The following is a 27,402-nucleotide window of genomic DNA, read 5'->3' as shown; positions in this document are numbered from 1 at the left end:
CTGCCACAATTGGAGTAATCCATTTGTTGTGGTCAGGGTTTCAAATGTGGCATGATTTAATGTTGCAATACACAGTGAAACAGCCTTCCAAGAGTCTAGTAAAACTGTGTATATCTATCTATACACTTATTTTAAAAAGTTTGTTTATCTTTGGGCATAGAGTGAGAAAAGAATAAGTAACTTTGGGCAAAAAGAAGTAATTTTATAACTATTAGCAACTCACAAAATAAAATTACCACTACAATATTCCATTGGTACCCAAAAGGGATTAGTAATCCTACAGATACCAAAATCCATGGTATCTGTCCCTCATACAAAATGGCTTAGGACAGTCAGCCCTCCATATCTGCTAGTGTGGAACTTGATGATAAGATAGACCCACTGCATTTGCTATGACTGTGAAGGTTTTATATATATATATATATATATATATATATATATATGTATATTTACACAGAAATACATTTAAAAGATGTTTAAAAAATATTTTTCAATTTAAATCCAAATGTGCCAAATGTAGCTTTCATGGATTTAAATTAACCATCTCAAAAACTAGGTGTACAAGATGGGAAACTATATAGTTAATTTAATTTTTAAATTAAAAATCTCACCATGACTAGTGTACTGGAAAAGACTCTTAAACTATTAATATATTGAATCTACATGTATTCAAAGTGATTCAAAATCTCTGTATTCTAATATAGAAATGATTACCATACAATTTTTATACATGTTGAATATTAGTTGTTAAATTTGCAAGTACTCAAGAGCTCAAAAATCACACTGGGTTGAATGCAATAGATCTGTTGTATTTTGGTAAAAATACTAAAAATGAAATAATTTTTAAAATATTTACACATTACTAGTTATTTATTACCCTATTTAACATGTATACATTGTTTACTTGTATGTGTGCTTCTATACTGTTATTATTTACCATTAAAAGCAAAAAACCCAAACAGTTTAATTTAGGTCAAGTTAGAAAAAAAAAAAAAAACACTGGAACTTTGGAACTGACAGAAGCCAATTAGATATTAAACTATAGATAAATACAAATATTGGTGTTGAAAAATAAGATGTAAGGGTTAGGTGATTTCCAAGAGTGAAATAGAATCCCCCCCTAAAGTAAACGAAGCACAGAGCTAAAAAAATACAGAAAGCACTTGCATTAAAAACTGGTTGCACATGGAGGTGTTGAAACATTTCCTTAATGGCACTTATTGCAAGCCTATGATTCATTCTGCTAGGCCACTTGATGTGCAATAATGAAGCTCATTCCTACTTAGAAGCAAGGTGCATTCTCTCCCACAATAAAACATGTAACTCAAATTCAAATAAAAAGGCCTTGGCATGATAGGGTTAATCTTTAAGGAGTGATACATTTCTTTCTGACTCAATCAGTTCAGTTCAGTTCAGTTCAGTCATTCAGTTGTGTTTGACTCTTTTCGACCCCATGAATCACAGCACTCCAGGCCTCCCTGTCCATCACCAACTCCCAGAGTTCACTCAGACTTATGTCCATCGAGTCAGTGATGCCATCCAGCCATCTTATCCTCTGTCATCCCCTTCTCCTCCTGCCCCCAATCCTTCCCAACATTAGAGTCTTTTCCAATGAGTCAACTCTTCACATGAGGTGGCCAAAGTACTGGAGTTTCAGCTTTAGCATCATTCCCTCCAAAGAAATCCCAGGGCTGATCTCCTATAGAATGGACTGGTTGGATCTCCTCGCAGTCCAAGGGACTCTCAAGAGTCTTCTCCAACACCACAGTTCAAAAGCATCAGTTCTTCAGCACTCAGCCTTCTTTACAGTCCAACTCTCACATCCATACATGACCACTGGAAAAGCCATAGCCTTGACTAGATGGACCTTTGTTGGCAAAGTAATGTCTCTGCTTTTCAATATGCTATATAGGTGGGTGGGTCATAACCTTCCTTTCAAGGAGTAAGCGTCTTTTAATTTAATGGCTGCAGTCACCATCTGCAGTGATTTTGGAGCCCAAAAAACTAAAGTCTGACACTGTTTCCATTTTTTCCCCATTTATTTCCCATGAAGTGATGTGACCAGATGAAATGATCTTCATTTTCTGAATGTTGAGCTTTAAGCCAACTTTTTCACTCTCCTCTTTCACTTTCATCAAGAGGCTTTGAGTTCCTCTTTACTTTCTGCCAGAAGGGTGGTGTCATCTGCATACCTGAGATTATTGATATTTCTTCCGGCAATCTTGATTCCAGCTTGTGTTTCTTCCAGTCCAGCGTTTCTCATAATGTACTCTGCATAGAAGTTAAATAAGTAGGGTGACAATACACAGCCTTGACATATTCCTTTTCCTATTTGGAACCAGTCTGTTTTTCCATGTCCAGTCCTAACTGTTGCTTCCTGACCTGCATATAGGTTTCTCAAGAGGCAGGTCAGGTGGTCTGGTATTCCCATCTCTTTCAGAATTTTCCACAGTTTATTGTGATCCACACAGTCAAAGGCTTTGGCATAGTCAATAAAGCAGAAATAGATGTTTTTCTGGAACTCTCTTGCTTTTTCCATGATCCAGCAGATGTTGGCAATTTGATCTCTGGTTCCTCTGCCTTTTCTAAAACCAGCTTGAACATCAGGAAGTTCACGGTTCACGTATTGCTGAAGCCTGGCTTGGAGAAGTTTAAGCATTACTTTACTAGCGGGTGTGATGAGTGCAATTGTGCGGTAGTTTGAGCATTCTTTGGCATTGCCTTTCTTTGGGATTGGAATGAAAACTGACCTTTTCCAGTCCTGTGGCCACTGCTGAGTTTTCCAAATGTGCTGGCATATTGAGTGCAGCACTTTAACAGCATTATCTTTCAGGATCTGAAATAGCTCAACTGGAATTCCATCACCTCCACTAGCTTTGTTTGTAGTGATGCTTTTTAAGGCCCACTTGACTTCACATTCCAGGATGTCTGGCTCTAGGTGAGTGATCACACCATCGTGATTATCTTGGTCATGAAGATCCTTTTTATACAGTTCTTCCATGTATTCTTGCCACCTCTTCTTAATATCTTCTGCTTCTGTTCGGTCCATACCATTTCTGTCCTTTATCGAGCCCATCTTGCATGAAATGTCCCTTGCTGTCTCTAATTTTCTTGAAGAGATCTCTAGTCTTTTCCATTCTATTGTTTTCCTCTATTTCTTTGCATTGATTATTGAGGAAGGCTTTCTTATCTCTTCTTGCTATTCTTTGGAACTCTGCATTCAGATGCTTGTATCTTTCATTTTCTCCTGAGGGCAGGAATTCCTTAGAAGAAATGGAGTAGCCATCATGGTCAACAAAAGAGTATGACATGCAGTACTTGGATGCAGTCTCAGAAATGAAAGAATGATCTCTGTTCGTTTCCAAGCTAAACCATTCAATATCACAGTAATCCAAGTCTATGCCCCAACCAGTAATGCTGAAGAAGCTGAATGGTTCTATGAAGATCTACAAGACCTTTTAGAACTAACATTAAAAAAAAGATGTCCTTTTCATTATAGGGGACTGAAATGCAAAAGTAGGAAGTCAAGAAACACCTGCAATAACAGGCAAATTCGGCCTTGGAATACGGAATGCAGCAGGACAAAGACAAATAGAGTTTTGCCAAGAAATGTCCTGGTCATAGCAAACACTCTCTTCCAAAAAGAGAAGACTCTACACATGGACATTGCCAGATGGTCAACACCGAAATCAGATTGATTATATTATTTGCAGCCAAAGATGGAGAAGCTCTATACAGTCAACAAAAACAAGACCAGGAGCTGACTGTGGCTCAGATCATGAACTCATTATTGCCTAATTCAGACTGAAATTGAAGAAAGTAGGGAAAGCCACTAGACCATTCAGGTATGACCTAAATCAATTCACTTATGATTATACAGTGGAAGTGAGAAATAGATTTAAGGGCCTAGATCTGATAGATAGAGTGCCTGATGAACTATGGATGGAGGTTCCTGACATTGTACAGGAGATAGGGATCAAGACCATTCCCATGGAAAAGAAATGCAAAAAAGCAAAATGGCTGTCTGACTCAATAAAGCATCAAAAATGAACTATCCCACCAGGGTGTTAACAGGATTAGCAAAAATACATTGCATTTCTATATGTATTGAAGACAGAAGGGAAAAGTTGGCCTTTTAGCTCCTTGTAAAATAAGGATTGACAAATGCCATGCTAAAATATGATGAAGTTCCTTTTAATTAAATTAGCACCTGTCCGCAATATCATTTTAGAGTGGGTTTAGGACAAATGGTAACCCTTCTTCAAACTATCTTCTTTTTTCTGTGTGTATGTACGTATTATCATACAGGTCTAGAACTTAGAGCAGTAATTGTGGCTAGGAGAATTCTATATAAATTTATAACAGAAAATATTTAAATAATTTTTTCTTTATATGGAAAAAATGAGCTGGATTCATGCTATGTTCATAGAGCAGATGCTTTCATGTCAAATAACTTTGCATTCAAAAATTCCCTGTCTACCATTTGTTAACTCTGCAATTTGAGGCAAGTTACTCCTGGCTCTCATTTTTCTCATTCACAAAATAGGGATAATAAAGACTTTAAATGAAGTAATCACTGCAAAGCTCTGAACACATTTCTTGGGCCATACGATGGACATCACATAAATAATAGGCATTATGATGATGACAATTAATAATTATCAGTTTGAATAATATAATGTTCCAAAACAGTTAAATCACATCGAAGTGAGGAAGAAGAATAAAATTTAAAAAAAATTCACTTAGTAAATTATTCAGATAGGTAATATAAGTCACTATTTCAAGTTCACTTGGTAAACAAAAATACAAAAGACAACAGAGTAAAACAGCCAGTAATGTAAATTAGTCTGCAAAACTGATAACTGTTCTAGACAAACTGGTGATGGATGTAGTTTGAGGCCATGTGAGTTGATTAGGAAGACCAATTCCACAAAAGTGATGAATGGTGGTTTTATGATATTAGAAAATGAATAAGCCATGGTGGTTGCATGTCCTGAAGACACAGGAGACAATATTAAACAACAACAACTCTTAAAGACACTATATTGCTTATGATTATCCATGCAGCTCATGAATTTTTTTTTTTTTCAATATAATGAAACTTGAAAGAACCTAAAGGCTCTTCATTATGTTAATTTCTCCCAGAGGAGTGAAAGAGTAAGGTAGAATCTAGATGATACATTTAAGACAATTTTTTCTTAGAAGCTTGGAAGTTTTTTCTTTAGCTTAGACAAACTTTGTCTTTTCTACTTAATTACTATATGAAATGTTCTTTTGCCTCCCCCAAAATGAAAAGTTTGCTGGATATACCTAAAGTGATTAGCTTTAATTAATGTTTACTAGATGTTGATAAAAATGAGTTACACATAACAATAACTTTCATTTTCTGTTTCACATTGTCAGGATAGAATAAAATGCTTTAAACAAAATGAATACATATTTCTTTATTTCTGCAATGTTAATAGGTTATAATATATTATAAATAAAATAACTGACTTTAAGTGAAAATATTAATGTTTTAGAAACATGCTATCTTAAGTGATTACTGTCACCTACTGAAACAAGAAAATGCTTTTATTATTGTTTTTCTCCCTCCTCCTCGCCACCATGTTTAAGAATGAACAATAATCATTGGATAAAAGGACAATTATATGACATTTAAGGAGGAAAGTGAAGTTTGGAACAATAAGATGGAGAAGGCAATGGCAACCCACTCCCGTACTCTTGCCTGGAAAATCCCATGGACAGAGGAGCCTGGTGGGCTGCAGTCCATGGGGTCACTAGGAGTCAGAGACGACTGAGCGATTCACTGTCATTCTTCACTTTCATGCTTTGGAGAAGGAAATGGCAACCCATTTCAGTGTTCTTCCTGGAGAATCCCAGGGATGGGGGAGCCTGGTGGGCTGCCGTCTATGGGGTCGCACAGAGTTGGACACGACTTCCATTCTGAAGTAGATCAACCCTGGGATTTCCTTGGAAGGAATGATGCTAAAGCTGAAATTCCAGTACTTTGGCCACCTCATGCGAAGAGTTGACTCATTGGAAAAGACTCTGATGCTGGGAGGGATTGGGGGCAGGAGGAGAAGGGGACGACAGAGGATGAGATGGCTGGATGGCATCACTGACTCGATGAACATGAATGTGAGGGAACTCCGAGAGTTGGTGATGGACAGGGAGGCCTGGCGTGCTGTGATTCATGGGGTCGCAAAGAGTCGGACAGGACTGAGTGACTGAAATGAACTGAACTGAACTGAACTGAACTGAACTGAGGCGACTTAGCAGAGGCAGCAGCAGAACAATAAGAAAATAGTTTCATTGTTTCTATTCATTAAATGCTAATAGCATGTGCATATGCTAACATAAGATGATAGTTCTATCTTACCTTTTAGATCCACCTTTTAGAAAGTTTTGACTGATGCTAAAACAATACTTACCCTTCTGTCTTAACCCTCCATGCTTTTTAGAAAATGGCTAACCTGAGGTTACTGACTCTCAGAACACAGGGATAAAACTTTTAGGGAGTCTTTTTTCTTTTTCAGATTTTATTTTATTTTACTTTACAATACTGTATTGCTTTTGCCATACATCAACATGAATCCGCCACGGGTGTATACACTAGTATCAGAATTGTGTTCAAATTCGCCTCACTCTGGCCATCTCAGACGATGAGATAAATACAATAAGTAAGATCCACAAAACACTCACCACAGTTAGCCTCATCTGATGCGTCTGCACAGTCCGGATCCTCATCACAAACCCACAGCTTGGAAATGCAATGTTTGGTAGTTTTACATTGGAAGTAGTCTGGAGAACAGCTGTTTTCAGCTTCAAAGGAAAGCATCTATTAAAATGCAGCTTTGGACAAGAATAGATGTTTTAATTTAAAAAAGATTAAATAAATTTTATGTTAATCAATTGAAAATGTATCTTCTCAATTAATAAGGCCCTGAAGGTGATAAGTTTTAACTTTTAATTATCTGCAATGTATTCCTATTATCTATTTCAGTAGAAATAAATAAAACATATTTCTTCAATGATGTATTTGATAAAAATAAGAGTTTTCAAAATCACCCTACCCTTGATTAAATATCTTGAAACTAACTTAAAAAAAGAATTCAGGTTTTTTTCAAAATATATTTTTTCAGATAAATTTAAGAATTTACACAGAGACATTTTTATAAATAGGAAAAGACATAAATCAGAAAATATTAGTGAATGAGAGAATAAAAAGCATAGAATTTATTAAAACCTCTAGTTGTGCCGAGGTTTTGAGAGACGAGGCGAACATCTGACTGAAACTATAAACTGCTTCACAAATCTTCGTCAGCTTAATAGATCAGCTTCTAAAATGGCTAACCATAAAGAACTGGCACTGACTTTATTCTGAATGCACCATCTTAATCAAATTGCTGGATGACTAAACATTATTTACTGATAAAATTTTAGAGGAATAAAATGAAACTTCAGCAAGACAGAGATGTTGACAGCAGTTCTGCTGAGAGCTTGAACTTGACAGGTGCCCTATGGTTCAGATCCTGTGTGTGTGTATGTGCCTGCCTGCCTAGGGGCACATATGCATATCATGTAAACTCTTCTGCCTTCCATTTTATGATTATTTATTTTTCATGAGATATTGAAATAAGAGGTGAACAGAAGTAAAAACATTTTACAATTGTTTTTTGAAGTACCTTGTCATGATATTCTAGGAGGAGCATTATTTAGTTTTTAATGAATAATTTTATTCAGTTATTTTGCCCAGATTTTTTTGTTTTTTCATACACTCAGTATGTCATTACTAGGAAAAAAGCAATCTCTAATAAAAATGGTGTTGATTTCAAGTAACTAATTAAATCAACAGAAGAAAATTACATGTAGCTATGTAATATAGTAAAAAATAATTTTTAAAAAAGCACTATAATCACTGATAATTTGTTTTTGCTGCATCTCTTAAGGATGATGTGGATGAATGCATGTTCCTTTGTGTTTGTCATAATTTCTAGGTAGCTTTTTAGTAAAGATCCACCCACTTAAATTTTCTATTTGGTTTTATATGGCATTTCTTAAATAATCCATCCCTATAGATATCTATGTGGAATTATTTTCCCATCATTGCAGTTATATATTTTCTACACAGTATATATTCATGATGAACAATAATAATTTTTGGAGCAATTTCAGTTGAGACACATAAGACAGAGCAATTAGAGGTGACTTACGACAGTCCCTTTCATCTTCCTCATCCCCACAGTCATCTTGCCCATTACATCTGAGGTTTACTGGGATGCATTTCTGGTTCTTGGTACACTTGAACTGACCTGAGAGGCAGACATGTGTGTCTAAAAGATAAAAAGAACGTAAAATGTGCGTTAAAGTCTGTATCTGAATTTAAACCGGTGCAAACATAATTAATTAAGATTTTGATTTATGTTCAATAGGTAAGAATATAATCACCTACCACAGTTGAGTTCATCAGAATTGTCCCCACAGTCATTCTCTCCATCACAGATGAAAGCAGGCAGAGCACAGAGCCCAGTTCCACACTGAAATCTGCCAGGCTGACATTTAAATTCGGCTACAAGAGGAAACATACAGGTATCATGGAATGACAACCTTAGCTCATGAGTCTTATAACAGCTTTTCTGGCATTCAACAGAAAATCTAGATAAATAGACAGATAGATCAATCCATAATATATATACATATATATATATATTATATTACTATATTATACGTATCCTAGAGCAGAATATGACTGTCTCACAGCCAAATAGTTTTCAGATTCAGAAGTGCAGTTAAGCTTTGATCAACTCAGGTGGCCTCCAGATTGCATTTTATAAACTAACAATAAGAACAAAGATATTAACAACATATAAATATATATATGTTATTGAAAAACATTTAAATATCTCTTCATTTCAAAGACATGGTATTAGGAGGTTAAATGGCAGAACACAATTTACTGTAAATTTTTTAAAAGTTATTTCAATATCCCTTAAAAAAATTACTTCTCTTTGATTACTTTCCTGCCTATAATGTGTTAATAGAGGAACATCTGTCCTCAGTACATATTGCCCAGCATTATTTAAAGCAAATGCTTTCTATAACTACATATTTTAAATAAGAATGGTTGATATTTATTCCTATAATCCAACTAATATTTACTTATTATAAGTATATTATATTTATAACTATAAGATATCTTATAATTAGTAAAGGACAATATCTTATAACTAGTGAAGATTTTTGTATATAATACATATGTTTTTATTTTTTTATTTTTTTTTTAATTTTTTTTTTAATTTTAAAATCTTTAATTCTTACATGTGTTCCCAAACATGAACCCCCCTCCCACCTCCCTTCCCATAACATCTCTGTGGGTCATCCCCATGCACCAGCCCCAAGCATGCTGTATCCTGCGTCAGACATAGACTGGCGATTCAATTCTTACATGATAGTATTTTATAATAAATATCTTTTAACGGATAAAGCAGTTTTTGTTATATTCTTTGGTTTTATATCAGCAATAATAACGACAAAGTAGGATCTACTGAGTATCTAGTTTGTGTGAGGCATTGGCCTAGGATCTTTCTCACATACAGTTACTAACTGAATTTCATCATAAATTGTCACCTTGGCATTACCTTGGTAGCTCAGACAGTAAGGAATCTGCCTGCAGTGCTGGAGATCCAGGTTTGATCCCTGGTTTGGGAAGATCCCCAGGAGAAGCAGATGGCTACCCACTCCAGTATTCTAGCCTGGGAAATCCCATGGACGGAGAACCCTGGCAGGCCTACAGTCCATGGGTTGAAAAGAGTCGGACATGGCTGAGTGACTAACACTTTCTCATCCTGGCATCACCATGTTCATTTTATAAATGAGGGAAGTTAAGTCTCATGATACTAATAATTCACCCAAGAATATACAAGTTTCAAGTGCCAGAGGTGAAGTTTAAATCCATATCTGACTCTGAAGTCTTCTCACAGACTATGTTGCTTACAATAAACACTTATCTTTTGACTGATGATCTTTAGGTATGTTAATAATCACTGACTTTGAGATTAATAATATGCTGTTTATTAGTTCAAATCAGTCAATCAAACATTAATAACTTATATTTAGAACTTTCTTTGGAAAATAAATTAGGGCATTATAAATAATTAAAATATTAATTTTTTCTTAACATTAAAAAAATCTCTTAATATATGCATGGCTTCCATAGAAGCAAGTTCTTAAAGTGTGGGAAGTCATTTACCTTCAGTTTACAACATTTATTAATTAATCACACTAATGTTTAAACTGGGTGATGCTTAATTTTCTCTAAACGTGCATTTCCTCTATTTCCTGTTGCTTCATATATGAATTCCTTTAATATTTCTTTGCCCATAATTGCTGCTGTATTTTTCTTTATTTCATAACTTTTTGGTGTATGATAGCAATTTTTAGACCAATTTCAGTTCAGAGCCATAAGTGACAGAACATTTTGAAGTAATTTATGACAGTCCCTTCCATCTTCTTCATTCTCACAATTATCTTGCCCATTATAAATGAGGTTGTCCAAAACCTTTCCATAAGTTGGGTTTAACTGTTAAAGGAGTTTCACTGCCTGTTAAATAACTGAGAAGCCTATGTGACCTTTAAATTGGTCTCTAGAATGATCCTTGAGATTTTGGAGTACTATAGGATGTATAACCACAAACTTATGATGCCAGAGAATTCTTGATGCCTCACTTTAACTTCATTTACATAAATACTATTATTGAAATTTGAAAGTATGTTGAACCTGTAATCAAGCTTCTCTGCTTTTTCAGGTGAAATTATCAATATTGTCAGTGGTTCTTAATACCTGCAAATTTTAATAATGTAGCTACTCAGAATTGAATCCTATTAATAAGCATGCCACAGACTCATGTATATCATTTTCCATCCCACTATGGCTCTCAAAATAAAGTGTCATGCCTACAGATGTTCTGTGCTGTTAACCTATCAACTCTAAATAATAGATCATTTAATATAGGATCACAGAGATAATATCACCAATAAAAACATGTAGTATTGGTATTTAACCAGGATAAGGATCATACAGAGACTCTTAGATACCAGATGTCTCTTCACTTCCTCTTGAAAGACATTAAAGTTATATTTGTTCACCAAATATTCTGAAAGTGGATAAATATAAAAAGTTTGTTATACTAAATATGTAGTTTATTTTTCATATCAGTATAGCTACAACATGAGATCTCAGTCAAGATTAAAATAAGAGTTCAGGATTTGTAAATATTTCAGAAGGGGTGCTATTGACTTAATCTGCAGGTCATTATGGGATAATTCTTTAAAAAACACTTCAGTAAAATTGGCTTGGAAAGGTCACCTTAATATGAGAACTAAACTAATAATTGTGTATTTCTGCAAACTGCAAAATAAATTGTATTTATTTTACTCTGTCACAGGAGAGTTTACTTTATTGTGAGAAAATTAATACATTTCAATATGTAAATCTCAATCTCAGTATCAACCATAATTTCTTATTCTTTGATTCTTGATTCTTTTTAATTCAATAACTTAAAAAAGTGATTCATACATAATTGTATACCTATGCCTTATTGATACTTCTCTTCATATGTTGTCCATCTCAGTGAAAACAAAAGCTTTATTTAAAAAAAATCAAAGGGTAATTAACTTTTCAGAAAAAGAAAAATAATAATAGAAAAACAATGACTTTTTTCCTTCTCATTGAATATATTATTTAATGCTTTTTTTCTTCTCACTGAAAATATTATTATTGCTTGCAAACATATAAATGAAATATGTGGCAAAATCTTCAAATGTTTGATATACTTGGTAGTGACCAGAGAGATGGAATATAGCTCAGTTGAGTAACCATTTAGAGGTCTGAACTTCAAAACAGTTTTGTAATTATTTGGTGGTGAGTTCTATATCAGAAAATATCTAGCTTTCACTAAGACAATGCATTGTCTTTCTTTAGTGTAGGGATGTTGATCTTGAATTCAACTGTCAAGACCAAATCATGACAACAATCCACTGCAGTGTTGAGGGAATTATCATAATTGACTGCAAGCATCTTCAACTTGACAGGACAGTATTGGAGGGACCTGTGGAGTGAACTATAAAAGGCTATCAAGGAAAAGTCTCCTGATTGTCTATTAAAATGTTTTATTTTAAAAATAAAATAAAAGTTTTTAAAAGACTTTATTAAAAAGTCTTTTAATAAAAAGTCTATTAAGAGATTTTATTAAAAAGTCTCTTGATTGTCTATCTTAGGTTACCAACGGAAAGGGAAGTTGCTCAGTCGTGTCCGACTCCTCACGACCCCATGGACTGCAGCCCACCAGGGTCCTCCATCCATGGGATTTTCCAGGTAAGAGCACTGGAGTGGGGTGCCATCGCCTTCTCCAATGAATGAGTCTACCTATTTGTAAAAATATGACTGATGAAAACAGTGCAATCACTAGGTTATCACACTGTGCGAGTTCTGTAGTCAAGAGGGAGCAACTCAAAGGACATCACACAATCTATAAACCAGCTGGAAGGAGCCATCCAGACTTTGCCCTGCTGAACTCTTTCTGGGCGATGATTAGACAAGTCCTCATAGATGATATACTGTGTGAAGGAGCGCTGATCAGAATCAGTTTTGGCATGGTACGCGACTATATTGATGGTTTGAGTCATGTCACTGTCTGGCTTGGGCTTTCTAATAAGGATCTAGCTCCCACCGGCAGCCACAAACTTAATAAGGTTGTCCTTTAGATGGTTACCAAAGATAGAAAAAATAAATAAATAAAAAACACCTAACCAAGCCAGGAGCTTCCCTGGTGGTTCAGAGAGTAAAGCAACTGCTTGCAACGTGGAGAACTGGGTTCGATCCCTGGGTCAGGAAGATCCACTGGAGAAGGAAATGGCAACCCACTCCAGTACTCTTGCCTGGAAAATCCCACGGATAGAGAAGCCTCGTAGGTTACAGTCCATGGGGTCGCAGAGTCGGACACGACTGAACTACTTCACTTCACTTAACCAAGCCAATGATCGTCAAATGTCAAGATACAATTAGTAGTCATGTTAAGGCAACTATTGAGAGCACTATAAATTGCCTAAGAGCCAACTAATGACTTATATTGGAAAAATCTGACTTTTACAGACTTTTCAGCATTTTTAATACTGACAGGAAAGTTGAAGGGCTGTGGCCTTTAAAGGCAAGATTTCAGTCATTGAGTGGCATTCTGAAAACCTGCTCATTTTTGTTTCTAACTTAATGATGTATCAAGTCAAAATCATGATGATTTTTCCTTTGTTGATCATTACATGAAGACTTTAGTTATTCTACAAGTTAAAAAAAAATCAAGAAAGTGAAAGCTAACACAAATTGCTGATGGTGTCACTGTAAATGTAATAGTGATCAGAGACATACACAAGATAATGCCAGAAATTTTGCTGTATTTTTAACTGGGGACATATAAAACCTTTCTATTCCAAGTTTGCAAAACTATCAGAAGCCAAAATTTATGATCTTGCTTCTGTTTACCAGGTGGGGGAGTTTAAGGAGCTCTAAATTCTAAATTCCTACATCTGCCAGTGTACTCACGGCAGTCGTCTGGTTCATCAGATCCATCACCACAGTCATCCACAGTGTCACATTTCCACCAGAATGGAATACATTTATCAGTTTTGCAGCGAAACTTTGAGAAGAAGAAAAAATAAAGATTATAGAACTCAACTCATATATAATGGATATTTAAAAAACTCACCAGGACACAGCAGCCTAGCCTACCTTCCTGCTGCAAACATGCACTGTAGTAGTCTTAGAGCATTCCACCATAGGGAATAAATGCACAGCAAGAGCAAAAAGACCAGTGAGGAAAACACGCTGTTCAAGAAAACCTCCTGAGATTTCCTGAGCACAGACATGTTCATGAGTTTACATATTGTCTATGGATGCTTTTCACCACTACAACAGTTTAGTAGCTCCTACCGTGACCATGTGATTCACAGAGCCTAAATAGCTATTTGCTCACCCTCTACAGAAAGTTTACTGAACACTCAATATGGCTAAAAATCATCAGAGATATCAGGAAGAGGTATTGAGTTGAATTCATTTTGTTAAGTTGAATTAACTTAACTAATGTAAATTTAGCAAATTTAATTAATTTGAAACATTGTTCCTACTAACTTCTCACTGGCCAACTATACACAGTGACCAAGAAAACTCAGCCAATTTATTCCTTAGTGATCTCAGATCACAACCTTGTCCTTTTGTCAGCAACATTCAGTTACAGTATATACTCATAAGATAGAAGAAACTAAAGAAAATCACATTTTCCATATAGAAAGTACATGCATCGTAAATAATTGCCATGAAAAACGTCAATACACTTAGTAGATTTATTCTAGCACTTCAACTTTTTCCTTCTTCTGAAATTGAAAATATTAAGATATTTTCTAAAATTTATTCCTTCTCAAAAAGGAAACAAATTCTATTGTAATTCCCATGTGAGTAACTAAAAGGTGGCATTTATCTCAGCATGTTCCATGCTAGACAGATTTGTAACACAGAAATATATAACCTAGGTTTAATTTTCTCTAATGAAAATGGATTAGCAAGCTAAAGTTTGCTCATTTTAAATACTGTTACTGTCTTTAAGTAAGGCAGAATTTGATGCAAGCCTTTACTGAAACTGTCTGGATATTCTGGAGCTGATTCATGGATATTCACTGCATATCCATGAAGCCTGTATACATATATAGGTAAAGAATCTGCTTGCAATGCAAGAGACCCAGGTTCAATCCCTAGATTGGGAAGATCCCTTGGAAAGGGGAATAGCAACCCATTCCTGTATTCTTGCCTGGAGAATCCTGTGGACAGAGGAGCCTGATGGGCTATAGTCCATGGTATCGCAAAGAGTTAGGCACAATTGAGTGATTACCACACACATACATATATTACTAATATATATTAATAAAAGAGTAAGTTTACACCCCGCCCCCCCCACCAGTGGCAATATAAGAGGGAACAGAGCACTGAATCCAAGGGAAAATCTCCCAGTTCAACTGAGTTTCCCATATTTACTTAGCCTGTGGTCATGTTTCTTGTGGTTTTCATAAATTTCAGAAGAAGAATGTTACTATTATACATAGTGACTGCTGGAGATATAAGGCTAACTCCAAAACCAATTGCCGTGAACAGTAAACATTTCCAGTCATTGCGATATATCAAAGTACATTAGTAAGATGATTTCAAGTCTCCTGAGTATATTCCAAGCGCCTCTAATCAAGATTTAAAAAATACTTAAATGCATCTTTTTAATTTTACTAAATATTTCTGGTGTAAATAAACATCCACTGTTGGAATGATATACAACATGATGATTGTGCTGACCATTTCATTTTTAATAAGAACATAAAAAGGTTTTGAGTTAAGGGAAGGCCAGGCTAAAATATATTTATTATTATTTCTTATGCTAAACTACATCATTTTATTCATTAGTCTCAGAGGAAGATTTCTTCTATTTTGTGTCTGGGTGTTTTTTTCATATTTAAATATAGTTACTTTAAAAAGATAAATGATAAATATAAATACAAAACATTCTTCATGGCAAATGCTCTCCTAGACTAATATCTTCATAAAATAAATTACAGAATGCCAATTATGCACAAGAAGAAGCTATAAAAAATCTAAATGTTCCTACTAAAATGGATACATGGATAAAATGTACTTACTGCATGTAGTGAAATTTACTCAAAATAGGAACTGTCTCCACTAAAAATAAGTAAATTTTTTAAATGTATTAAAAATGTGCTAATTAAAGAGATTTAAATAGAATATTTAAAGTGATTCATACTAGAAGAATGGGACCTAATTTTGATTTTTAACCAGATTTTCATATGTTCAATTTTCAATCCTAACAGAATTCTTACTGGTGTGATTTGCCTATTTTATTTTTTTTAAATCAATTATTTTTGGGCATGTATAATTGGCTGCAGCCACTCAATGATGACAAATCAAAATCCCTTAGTAAGATACATATAAAATGCAATATTTTTATCAAAATGCTTAAAGATATGATTTTGAAGTACACCAATTATCTGCTTCATTTGAAAATCTACCTCACTAAATAAGGTATTTTTATTAATTGATTTGTGTGCAAGAAGTATACAATATATCTTTTTTTCTCCCTTTATATCAGAAAAGAATCGATGATAAAATGACTGTATAAACCACAAGACTTATAGGGACAGCCACTCCCATTGACAGTGTAGCTGAAATGTTACTCTTCATTAACTTGTTTCTTAAAAATGAGACAAAGTGATAACTGTTTTATTCAGGAAGTCCTGAAAACAAAGATACCTGATCCATGATATTCTGTTGTCACTGTTCTTCCTTGCTATTGTTGGTTTTTTTAAATTCACCCAAAACACTATTGGGAGTATTTGAAAAATTATAAATATCTCAGTCATATAATCACTGATGCCAAATTGAGAAGTAATTTAGTTATATGAATAATACTTTTCTAGGTTCATTTATGTTTTCATTGAACTGACTAATCAGACTTTTTGCCATTGAGTATGTATAATTCTAGGCTTTACTATCTTACTAATTTGAACATCACCAACTCAATGGACACGAGTTTGAGCAAGCTCCTGTGATGGATAGGGAAGCCTGGGGTGCTGCAGTCCATGGAGTCACAAAGAGTCAGACACGGTTGAGTGACTGAACTGAACTGAATTTGAAACATCTTACTCCTTTTCTGACTACAGCAAAGCTCAGGTTTTACTACATATGTTTTGCTGTTGAAGATTTTCACCTGTGTGTTAAGCACCCTTTGGCTTTATTGTCAGCTGGGTAAGGAGGCTCACCACATTGTAAGTGGCTTAGGCAGGCGTCATTCCTCCTAAGTCACCCTACAACCTCAGAGTTGGGCCTCAACAGAGGGACTCTGATCAGCTCCAAATCAAGAGAATAGAGGTTATTTCAGAAGAATCCAGAGGTTAAACTGAAAATGTGTCTAAATTAAGCAAAATTAACAGAACTTATATTTAATTTTTTTCTTTAAAGATGTGATTTCTCTCTTACATTTTACCTCTAGGTTGCTTATTTTATCTCTCATAGTGACAAATTTTTAGTTCTATAAAAATAATGAACTTTGCTTATATAAGATTATAATTAAAGTGACACATTTTTTTGCAAATAAAACAGAGACTGTGACATATGTTTTCAACTAGACATCAGATCTTCCTAATGGCAGCTTACACTAACTGCACACATACTCAAGTATATTCTAGTTGTACTGTAGGGCTAAGGTGAGAACAACAACACTTACTTTTCCCATGTAATCTTTATAACACATGTCTGGAAATATCATCATTCCCATTTAGAAGATGAAAAACCTGAGTCTTCAAGAAGTTAAGTAACAAAGCCAAGATATTATATAATTCAGCTTACTTAAAGCAGTCAGAGTTATCATCATATTGAGCCTGGCTTCAAAGTCTGTCCCCTTAACCACTATACATACTGCTGAGAGGTTCGATCTTTTCATTTGTATAGTTCTTTAATGGATGATCCTCATAGTCATAACTTAAGAGGCAAGTTGAGCTAGGATTAGTTTCTCTTTTTAAAAATAAGCACACCCTAAGAGAAATTCAGTCTTTTGCCATAATGCCACTGCCACTGCTAGAACTGGAAAACAAACACATTCAAAAGACAGAATCCTAAGAATAAATTTAGTCACTTTTAAAAGGAAATCACATGATGATGTTTTTGACAATTTTATCTTAAACAAGATAGTTACTCAAATATTAAAATCAAACGTTATAATGCCATATGACTTTTCTTCAAATTTTGAAAGTAAAAAAGCTAAGTCTATGTAACTGCCATTAAGTAGAAAATACAATTTCTGAAATATACTGAAAATTATTACATTTTGAAGAAAAAGATTTCAAAAGGAAATTATTTAGATCATATATTTTTTAAATAAAAATATCTGGAAAATACTATAAAAATATCCTTTCCATACGACTTACTCTGTGGAATGAGACAGGGGTAGAGATGGTGATAGAGAGCAGATTACCTAGGAAATCTTTTTTTCTTTTTTGTTTACACTGCATATATCTTATCCTTAACCTTATGTCTCAATCACCCTGGCATCTTGGAATAGGTCAAATCTCCTCTGATGATTCTGCTGTGAGTGGACATTCTCCTATATTCACTCATGATTGGCATAGTTATTCTATGTAGGTCAGTGTAAGAATAGTCTCCATGTTTGTTTTTGTCTTCCAATTGAACTCTATTTGTACTTCCTAAAGTCCCATTTTAACAATATGCATCAAATTGTTTTTCCCTTACTCTGCGGCCCTCTCTATAATGTATGAAATGTTTATCTGATGTTATAACAAACCAAAAAAAAAAATTGATGTTACAAAAATGGTTTAAGTAAACAAAACTCAGGCAGAACCTTTATAACAATTTGCTCATACATCCCATGAACTGATTTCTAGAAGTCCACTCACCTGACTGGCTGTGCAGTTGGATAAGCAAGTCCTGTTATCAGCTGCAAGATAGAAGTTGGTGGGACATGCACAGGTGTGACTCCTTCCAGGGGCTAAAAGGCACAGATGACTGCAACCTCCATTATTTATCATACAGAGGTGTTTGGAGACTACAAGTAAGAAAGAAACAAAAAAACATAATAATCAAGATTAATAACATAATATGTAATTAGAAATAAGACATTTGAGCTTCATAACATGTTTTTGAATAGAATGTCATAATCAAGAACTCATCAATATTATAAATATAATTTTATTTTGCTACAAATTCTACTCATTATCTTATGACATTTATTTTACCATTAAACAATTTTTAAAATGCACTTCTACTATAGTGAGTATCTTAGTAGGAAAAAAGTGTCCATCAGAAAAATAAACAAAGACTAGAAGTATTTTGGATGACTATGTACATAAGATTAGAAATATAAGTGTAAAATAAAATAATGAAATGATGATCTATATCTGAGGGTACAGTGGCTTTCTTTTCCAAGCCAAATGTATGTTTTCAGCAAAATAATCAAAACCTTATTCCATATGGCCTGATAAAATTCCTACTAGACATATGCTTGATACATTTCTCAATTTTGGACCCCCAGAACTACTTAAATATAGTTTCTTTCACCTAGCACTCCAGAAACTGGAATCCTATAACCATTTTGTAAATATATGATTTCAAGAATGCAGTATTCACTTCTCCAACTATATGTACTCATGTCATTTAGCTTAATATGATTTCAACAAATCAATTCCTTGTAGTTTTATTGATCTTGAAACCATATCCCTTAACAGCAGTTTTTGATATCAGCTGAATTCATTCTATACAATTATTCTATGCAATGAAATCTAATAATCTTTCTCAAAAATAAATTTACTTTTAAACCTAAAGGAAACAAAATGGAATGTTACTAAAATATGTTGATGCATTTATGGAAATCATGGAAAGAATAATTACCATCAGGTTGTCTATAAGAATGATACACCTGGATATCTGTGATGGCATGCCATGAGTTAATCAGTGAGAGTCTGTCTGCTCCCGAGGTTTTATGGGCACGGCTGAGTGACTTGGTTTTCCCATCAGTCCAGTAGATGTAGTCTTCAAACAATGTTAGTGCAATCACCCCTGGAATATCTTGATTAGGGACTGTAATAGGAGATGGTAAGATTAATGTTCAGTCTTGGAAGACTGCCAGTTAAAATATTCAATACTACATGGGCTGACAGATACAACTGCGACAGAACTTCATGTGAATAATTGCTGTGACAACCTGTCAGGCCGGCAAGGTTCTTTATTACCAGTTAAGAGAATGCAGGGTCTAGTGCAGGAAGTTGCTTTGCTCAGGTTTAGATTGGTTCAACCACTGGGAAGAAAATGAGTTCAGTCCTGCTCAAAAGTAAAGACTGTTCCACCAGAAACAAATGACATCCAACATTTAAAAACTATACATATGTACATCTCCATCCAGTTGTTTTTAACTAAAATCCTCCTTAAATCCACAGGTCACTGTACTGCTTTCTCACATTTTAAATGGACTAAAGTATATATCCAGGATGAAACATCTATCTACATGGAGACAGAGTGACTGTAAGAGTACTATTAACCATTTTAGTCACTGAGGTTTTATGACTATTTTTACTTGCAAAATAAGCCGGGATCAGGATGGAGAAATATAAATGCAACAAATAACAATGTATCATGCAGACTTAACTATCATAAACCTGTTTAGTTGTAGATTAAAACTGTTTTATAGTTATACGTTCATGACACAACTGGGTTTAAATGTAAATTGAGCATCACAAAAGTTAATTTTTCATTCAAGAGATTCCAGGGTCCTATCAGGTAAATAAGAGGCAATAAATTTGTTTGGTGGTTTGGAGTTAAATCATTTTAAAATGTGATAGAGGTTTCTTCAATTCTTTTCACTAAAAGCAATAAATAAAGAAAATGGAAATTGCCTAATTTGCACAAACATTCCAAAATATTTCTCAATATAAATTTTCAGATCTACTTTTAGAAATCCTGCAAAGTGTTCATTAATGAAAAATGGTACTATCTAGGTAATATGTACTCTTTTATAGATTAGATTTTAATGATAGAATTAATGTTTGATACTCAACAGTCACTGAAAAACTAAAAAAACTTAAAATATAATTCACTTTTTCCAGGGAGGTTTATAGTCTTACTTTTAAAATGTTGGGTAAATTTATATTATTAACTAGAAACAGCAATTTTGATCTAATAATTTGCTATTTTTACTCAGGTGTGCCAAATATGATTGGAGAATTCACTATGACTAAGAAAATGTAGAAACAAAAGAAACAAGACTCACTGACTACTATAAATAATGTAGTGTCTAGTCTGAAATCCATCTCAGAACAGACTATGCATATGAAGGATGTAAAAAAAATTTAAAAAAATTCAGATGTGCACACTTATATCAGAAACTCAAAGTGAATTATCCGTGTAACTCCCAATTGTGGAGCCCATTGCCACAGTGATAAGTAGACTTGGATAAAGAAAGATGATCAGTAGGACATTTTACCAAAATAAATTATGACTGAGTCGTTTATATAAGCTATGCCCATTCCCCCCCCTTCAGCTATACAAGTTCATTTCAGAAAGATAAACAAATATGGCAAAATGTTAATAATTGGATGACTCTTGGTGATATGTGATCATCAAAACAATCTTTCAATAAATGTGTTTGCTTGAAACTTTCCAAAATAAAATAAACATTTTAAGAAAAAATGAAAGTCTCAGAAATATTCAACTCAGATTTCCTTAGATGACAAGAAAGTAATTATATCATTAATTAGGGGTACAAAAATTAATCACCACTTTAAACAAGGCAATGGTTTTTCTAGTGGTCATGTATGGATGTGAGAGTTGGACTGTGAAGAAGGCTGGGTGCTGAAGAATTGATGCGTTTGAACTGTGGTGTTGGAGAAGACTCTTGAGAGTCCCTTGGACTGCAAGAAGATCCAACCAGTCCATTCTGAAGGAGATCAGCCCTGGGATTTCTTTGGAAGGAATGATGCTAACTGAAACTCCAGGACTTTAGTCACTTCATGTGAAGAGTTGACTCATTGGAAAAGACTCTGATGCTGGGAGGGATTGGGGGGAGGAGGAGAAGGGGACAACCGAGGATGAGATGGCTGGATGGCATCACTGCTGACTCGATGGACGTGAGTCTGAGTGAACTCCGGGAGTTGGTGATGGACAGGGAGGCCTGGCGTGCTGCGACTCATGGGGTCGCAAGGAGTCGGACACGACTGAGCGACTGAACTGAACTGAACTGAACTAAAACAATCTCAGTCCACTAGATATTTGATTAATTTCTATACAAAAAGTGAAATTATTGTAGGAACTTGTCTTTTAGCATCTCAAAAATACTATAGTCTGTTGAAGTATTCAATAAGTAACTAAAGTTGACATTTATTCAGCCCATGGGTGCCAGAAAATAGGCCTTTTGTTCTCAATGAGTAGAGGAGGCAATTCTGGTCCCAGAAGGAAGAGTTATCAGGCCCAAGCATCAATAGTTCTGAGACCAAGAAACCCTGTAGAAAGATATCAGCTTTGTACACCTATTCATTTAATACTCAAAACAGCTTCATCATGAAATAGTTGACCTCACTTTAAGATAAAAAAAAGCTAAGATAAAATCTAGAAAACAAGTAATTTGACCAGAGAGGATGGGGGAAAAAAAAAAACAAACAAACTAGTAAATGAAGATATTGGTATTTGAATCTAATTCAGATTTGCTGGCTTCTGAGTTCTTTGCCACTTTAGCTACTAGCTATGACTCAGAGAAAGTCATCCGAGTGAGGTAAAGTGTGGTTATAAACTGAATTGTGTCCTCTCAAAATTCGTATGTTGAAACCCTAGACCTCAATATCCCTGTATTTTAAGGTAGGGCCTTTAAAGAAGTAAGTGAGACTAAATGAACCCTGTGAGTGGGACCTTAATTCAATATAACAGTGTTCTTCTAAGAAGAGAGCAACACCGGGGGTGTGCACCTAGTGATAAAAGGCCACGTGAAGGCACAGCAAGAAGACAGTTAAACACAAGCCAAAGGGAGAGCCCTCAGGAGAAACCAAGCCTGCCACCACATCTCAGTCTGGGACTTCCAATCTCCAGAACTATGAGAAAATACACTTTTGTGGTTTAATCTTCCAAGTCTATGGCAGCCTTAGAAAACTAACACAAGCATTTAAAACAATGGAACTACTTTCTTAAGCTCCATGGGAAAATCATTTTATTAATTACTTGAAATCAGTTCCATTACTATCATTTTCAGACATGGGACAATTTAAGGTAAGGGCAGGTTTGCTACCTCTAAGTATGCAGTGACTGCCCACCAGAAAACCTGTTATCAGATAGTCATATAAGTAAATAGAGATCAGAAAGATGGACTCTTATTTCAGAGAAGAATGCCACATAGCTGAATGTACAAAGCACATAGAAAAGTCAGGTCAAAGTGAAGAAAAGTAGTACATTTGCCCAGTGACCATCTGTTTGATTCAATTCCTTGTGTGATATTGACAAAGAATAGGACTATCTCTAGTGGCTTTAAAAGTTCACTTCAGGCCTAATTCATTGGGTATACATGCTTATTTCCCAAACCACAAGCATCAAACACAGCCATCAAAGCCTCTCTTCTAAAAAAATAAATGAAGTAAAAACACCAAATATGAAATCTAGTCTCACACCTCTGTAACAATATAGTGGCTCCAACAAGCTACTAAGACATAGTGATGTGTTCCCTAATACCACAAACAATGCCAATAAAAATTAAGAAAAACAAAAAAGAGCAAAACAAACAAAAACCTTTATCTATTGCATTTTCCAGGGTTTGGCTAATAACTTGGCAGTATGCCTTCATTTCTTATTTAGAACCTAAAATTTCTTCACAAGAGTTATTTGACAAAGTTTCTGTGAAAAAAATTCCTATTTATTAACTGATAAATGATAAGCATAAATGAATGAATGCTATGCTTATTTTTCCATCAATTCATGAAGAGTTCAGACTATACTGGGAGTAAATAAGGTATTCCGAGCCTTATATATTTTGTTATGAGAAACGTTCCTGATTTAGAATGAGAAAAGTAAAATTGCTTATTTTGGGTTGTATCTCTATTTACTTATTTTTACCTTATAGATATGCATGTAAATATGTACACATATATGTGTGTGTATCTATAACATATCTGTAATATATATGCAAGTGTGTGTTAGTCGCTCAGTTGTGTCTCAATCTTTGCATCCCCATGGACTGCAGCCCACAAGGCTCCTCTGTCCACGGAATTCTGCACAAAAGAATACTGTAGTGGGTAGTGATTCCCTTCTCCAGGGAATCTTCCTGACCCAGGGATTGAACCCAGGTCTCCTGCATTGCAGGCAAGCTCTTTACCATCTGAACCACCAAGGAAGCCCACAATATATTTGCATAGTATATACATATATGTGTTTTATATACATATACATAATACAGAGTAACAAAAAGATGTCTTGCAATGTAATTTGGTAGTTAGCAGAGCTGACAAAATAAACTATATATATATGTATATATATATACATAAATATGAAATGTGATGTGAGGGAAATATTTAACAAACAAATTCTTACTGAGATATCATTGATTTTATGAAAAAAAGTAGTCAATGTTTTCTCAAAATGATAATGGGTATCCTTTTTAAGAGAAAAATAATATGCCCCCCTTTCAAACATAAGACTGCCTTTGTTTAATTAAAAGAAAAATGTAAAAAATAAATGCAAGGAAGCTTTCATTTTACAGGTATTCAACAGACATACAAAAGACAGAAAAAACAGAAGTGTTGCGTGGGCTGCAGTTTAACAGGTACTTATTATATATTTAAAAACTATTTTAAAGCTGCTTTCTGTTGTTAGGCCTCTATTTTGTATAACAGCATTATTTATTGTAGTGTTCCAGCATTCCATTCAAGCACTAGGCTCCTAATTTTTATTTCATAGACTACATGTATCAGAAGAAAGAAGTTGATATTTGGCAAAAAATAAGGAAATATTCTTTTGTGGAGTTTTTCCCTGTAGTCTAGTTGGATGCAATCCTGATTAGGTTCCTAGTAATTACAATAAGCAGAAAAATTGAAAGTACAGAATATGCTTTCAATTTATCTGTTGCCTCATAGTTAGAGGTACTCTATTATAATACTCTTGATTATTCATTTTTTTGAATATTATTTATCATGCTAAATAATCACATTCCTGGATAATACCAATCTAATTTTATATTTTGGATTAATCTAGTTTAAATACTTAAGAACAAAATAAACCAGTAATACAGAACTCATCTTTGGTTGGTTTAAAATCTCATAGTTGGTATTTGGGGTAAGATATTGCATTGGAATAATGGCAGACTCAGATCAACCCTGAATATTCATTGGAAGGACTTATGCTGAAGCTGAAGCTTTAACACTTTGACCACTTGATGTGAAAAGCCAGCTCACTGGAAAAGACCCTGATGCTGGGAAAAATTGAGGACAGGAGAAGGGGATGAGAAAGGGGAGATGGTTGGATGGCATCAACAACTCAATGGACACGAGTTTTAGTAGACTCTGGGAGATAGTGAAGGACAGGGAAGCCAGGCATGCTGCAGTCTATGGGGGTCACAAAGAGTTGGACGTGACTTAGTGACTGAATAACAACAGGTTTTGATCTTAAATAGAAATTATAGTTAGTACTTAAATAGAAATTTTACTACTGATGTTGTGTGTTTTTTCTCATTTTTTCTCTAAGATTTACTTCAAGGATATAAGTCATATTTTAAAATATTTTTAAAATTTAAGTTTATTTATTTCAATTGGAGGTTAACTACTTTACAATATTGTATTGGTTTTGCCATACATCAACATGAATCCACCACAGGTACAGAGCAAATTTTACTTTTTTGACTTAAAAACTATTATAAATATTTTTAAAAGAAGAAAAAAATTCATAGAATGTAATCACCAAATTATAGTTATTTTTATGAAAGAATTAAAATTACAGAGTAACTTGAATGTTGATTTTTTTTCTTTTGGTTATAAGAATTTATGTATTGTTTGGAAAACCTCAATGATCTGATAAAGTCAACCTGACCCTCACTCTATTTACAGTTTGGAAGCCTAATGTCATTAAACTTTAAAATAAATAAACATATCAAATAAAATATTTATGTTAAATTATATCATGTTTTGATTTTTAATATATTTAAGACTTTCCATTTTTCTTAATTTTGGTGTCATTGCCCCAAGTAAAGTTTCACATTCCTTCACACTTGAAACATAACAAAATTAGTCTAACTCCTCTCATTACTTTTAAACTCTTCCAGTCTTTTTGTGTCAGCCAAGTTTCCTATAGTAAACAGGGAACACTTTTTAATGATTATTGAAAAGACTTTAAGTGAAAGAGGTCAGTCTTTGCGCAAGGAATTATACTATTTTCTCAAAATAATTTACAGAAGTGTGGCTAAGGAACTGATGATAGATTAAGTCCTTTCCTAAATCTGTTGCCAGAAGCTGGTAAAAACTGTAATGAAGGAAAAAGAGCCAGCTACCCAGAGTCGACCTGGAAGAGGGCATGGCAACGCTCTCCAGTAATCTTGCCTGGAGAACCTCATGGGCAGAGCAGCCTAGTGGGCTACAGTCCATAGACTGGTAGGCAATGTGCCTGCAAAAAGTCAGGCATAACTGAAGCGTCTAGGCACACATGCACCAATGGCAGAGGGCAAGTGGTGGAGGAGCTCAGCCCCTGCCAAACCACTGTGGTTGGGCATGGAGGGAAAGGGGATAAATGAATACTCTGGCTTCTTTCTTCTTCCACTATTTAATCTCCTGTCAATTCTTTCCATGGTTTAAATCCAATTTGAGGCCGAATGGTAAAAGAGCTGGGGTGATGCAGTCCACAGAAGTCAGCTTTCTAGCATATGGAGCATGGAAAAGATACAAAGGTAAAGAAACTAGAACTCCCTCCAGTTAATGCTTCCAATAGATTTTTTTTTTTTCCATCTTGCATATCTCTTTCCTGAATGAAAACCCTCAGTGACAGCCATTTTCCATGCAGTACTTGTGCAAGCTATTCAGCTTGACTGAAATAGCCTGACTCAGAAGAAAAGATCAGGATCTTCACCAATCCTCTTTTCTGAGACCTTGACACTAACAATTTCTCCAGCTTCTTTCTAAAAGGATAATGTACAATACAGGATGTAGAGAAGTCAGAGGATGAATTTAAAAAGTAGAACATGAAAACCAAAAAGGAAGAAATTAAACAAAGAAAAACAATTAGAATTCAAAAAATGAGGTGAGATGAATCAAGGGCTACAGAAGGAGTGTAGGCTGATAAACAGATGATGAAATTAGAAGATGGAAGAAACTGGTTTAACATGTCAAAGGAAGTGGAAGATTCATGACTGTGGTGAGTATATGGGTGAATAACAGTTTTTAGTTTATGAAGAGTAATGGAGGGGAGTGGGTGGAGTGCAAAATGGCCACAGTATACTAATTTCCAGACAATGACTGTTGCTGAGTCAGTAGCTTTAGTTACAAATGTCCCATCAAAAACAGTATGCTTTATGTGCCCTTTGGGTCTAGGACATTCATTCTTTTTTAGTAATTATGCACCAACTTCAGTGTTATTATCTGCAGAAGATTTTTTAAAAATAATTATTTCCTCAGAACCATCTACAACAGCAAATGTTCCAGTTAACATTTGCTCCATGAAGATTTGAATATTTGCCTACTCTTTAATACAACCATACTTAATGTAAACAATACTACAAAAAAAAAAAAAATTCAGGCAAATGCATCCATAATCCATTGTTCAAAATGAAGAAA

At 34.5% G+C, this 27,402-nt stretch overlaps 1 protein-coding gene across 1 annotated transcript in view; it reads right to left on the bottom strand.

Annotated features, from left to right (window-relative positions):
• The window catches only part of LRP1B (LDL receptor related protein 1B), a 1,972,098-nt gene that overhangs the window by 248,647 nt on the left and 1,696,049 nt on the right, over positions 1–27,402 (bottom strand). The window contains exons 61-66 of the mRNA XM_068968462.1: positions 19,508–19,696; positions 18,517–18,665; positions 13,598–13,691; positions 8,456–8,572; positions 8,217–8,336; positions 6,706–6,825 (exon numbers count right to left, since the gene is read on the bottom strand). Of these exons, the coding sequence (XP_068824563.1) occupies positions 6,706–6,825; positions 8,217–8,336; positions 8,456–8,572; positions 13,598–13,691; positions 18,517–18,665; positions 19,508–19,696 (789 nt within the window). The remainder of the gene's footprint in view (positions 1–6,705; positions 6,826–8,216; positions 8,337–8,455; positions 8,573–13,597; positions 13,692–18,516; positions 18,666–19,507; positions 19,697–27,402) is intronic.

This window comes from Capricornis sumatraensis, chromosome 3 (genome assembly GCF_032405125.1).
Source record: "Capricornis sumatraensis isolate serow.1 chromosome 3, serow.2, whole genome shotgun sequence".
Taxonomy (NCBI): domain Eukaryota; kingdom Metazoa; phylum Chordata; class Mammalia; order Artiodactyla; family Bovidae; genus Capricornis; species Capricornis sumatraensis.
Note: the sequence above shows the minus strand (reverse complement) of the source record. Positions and strands in the feature narration are given on the sequence as shown.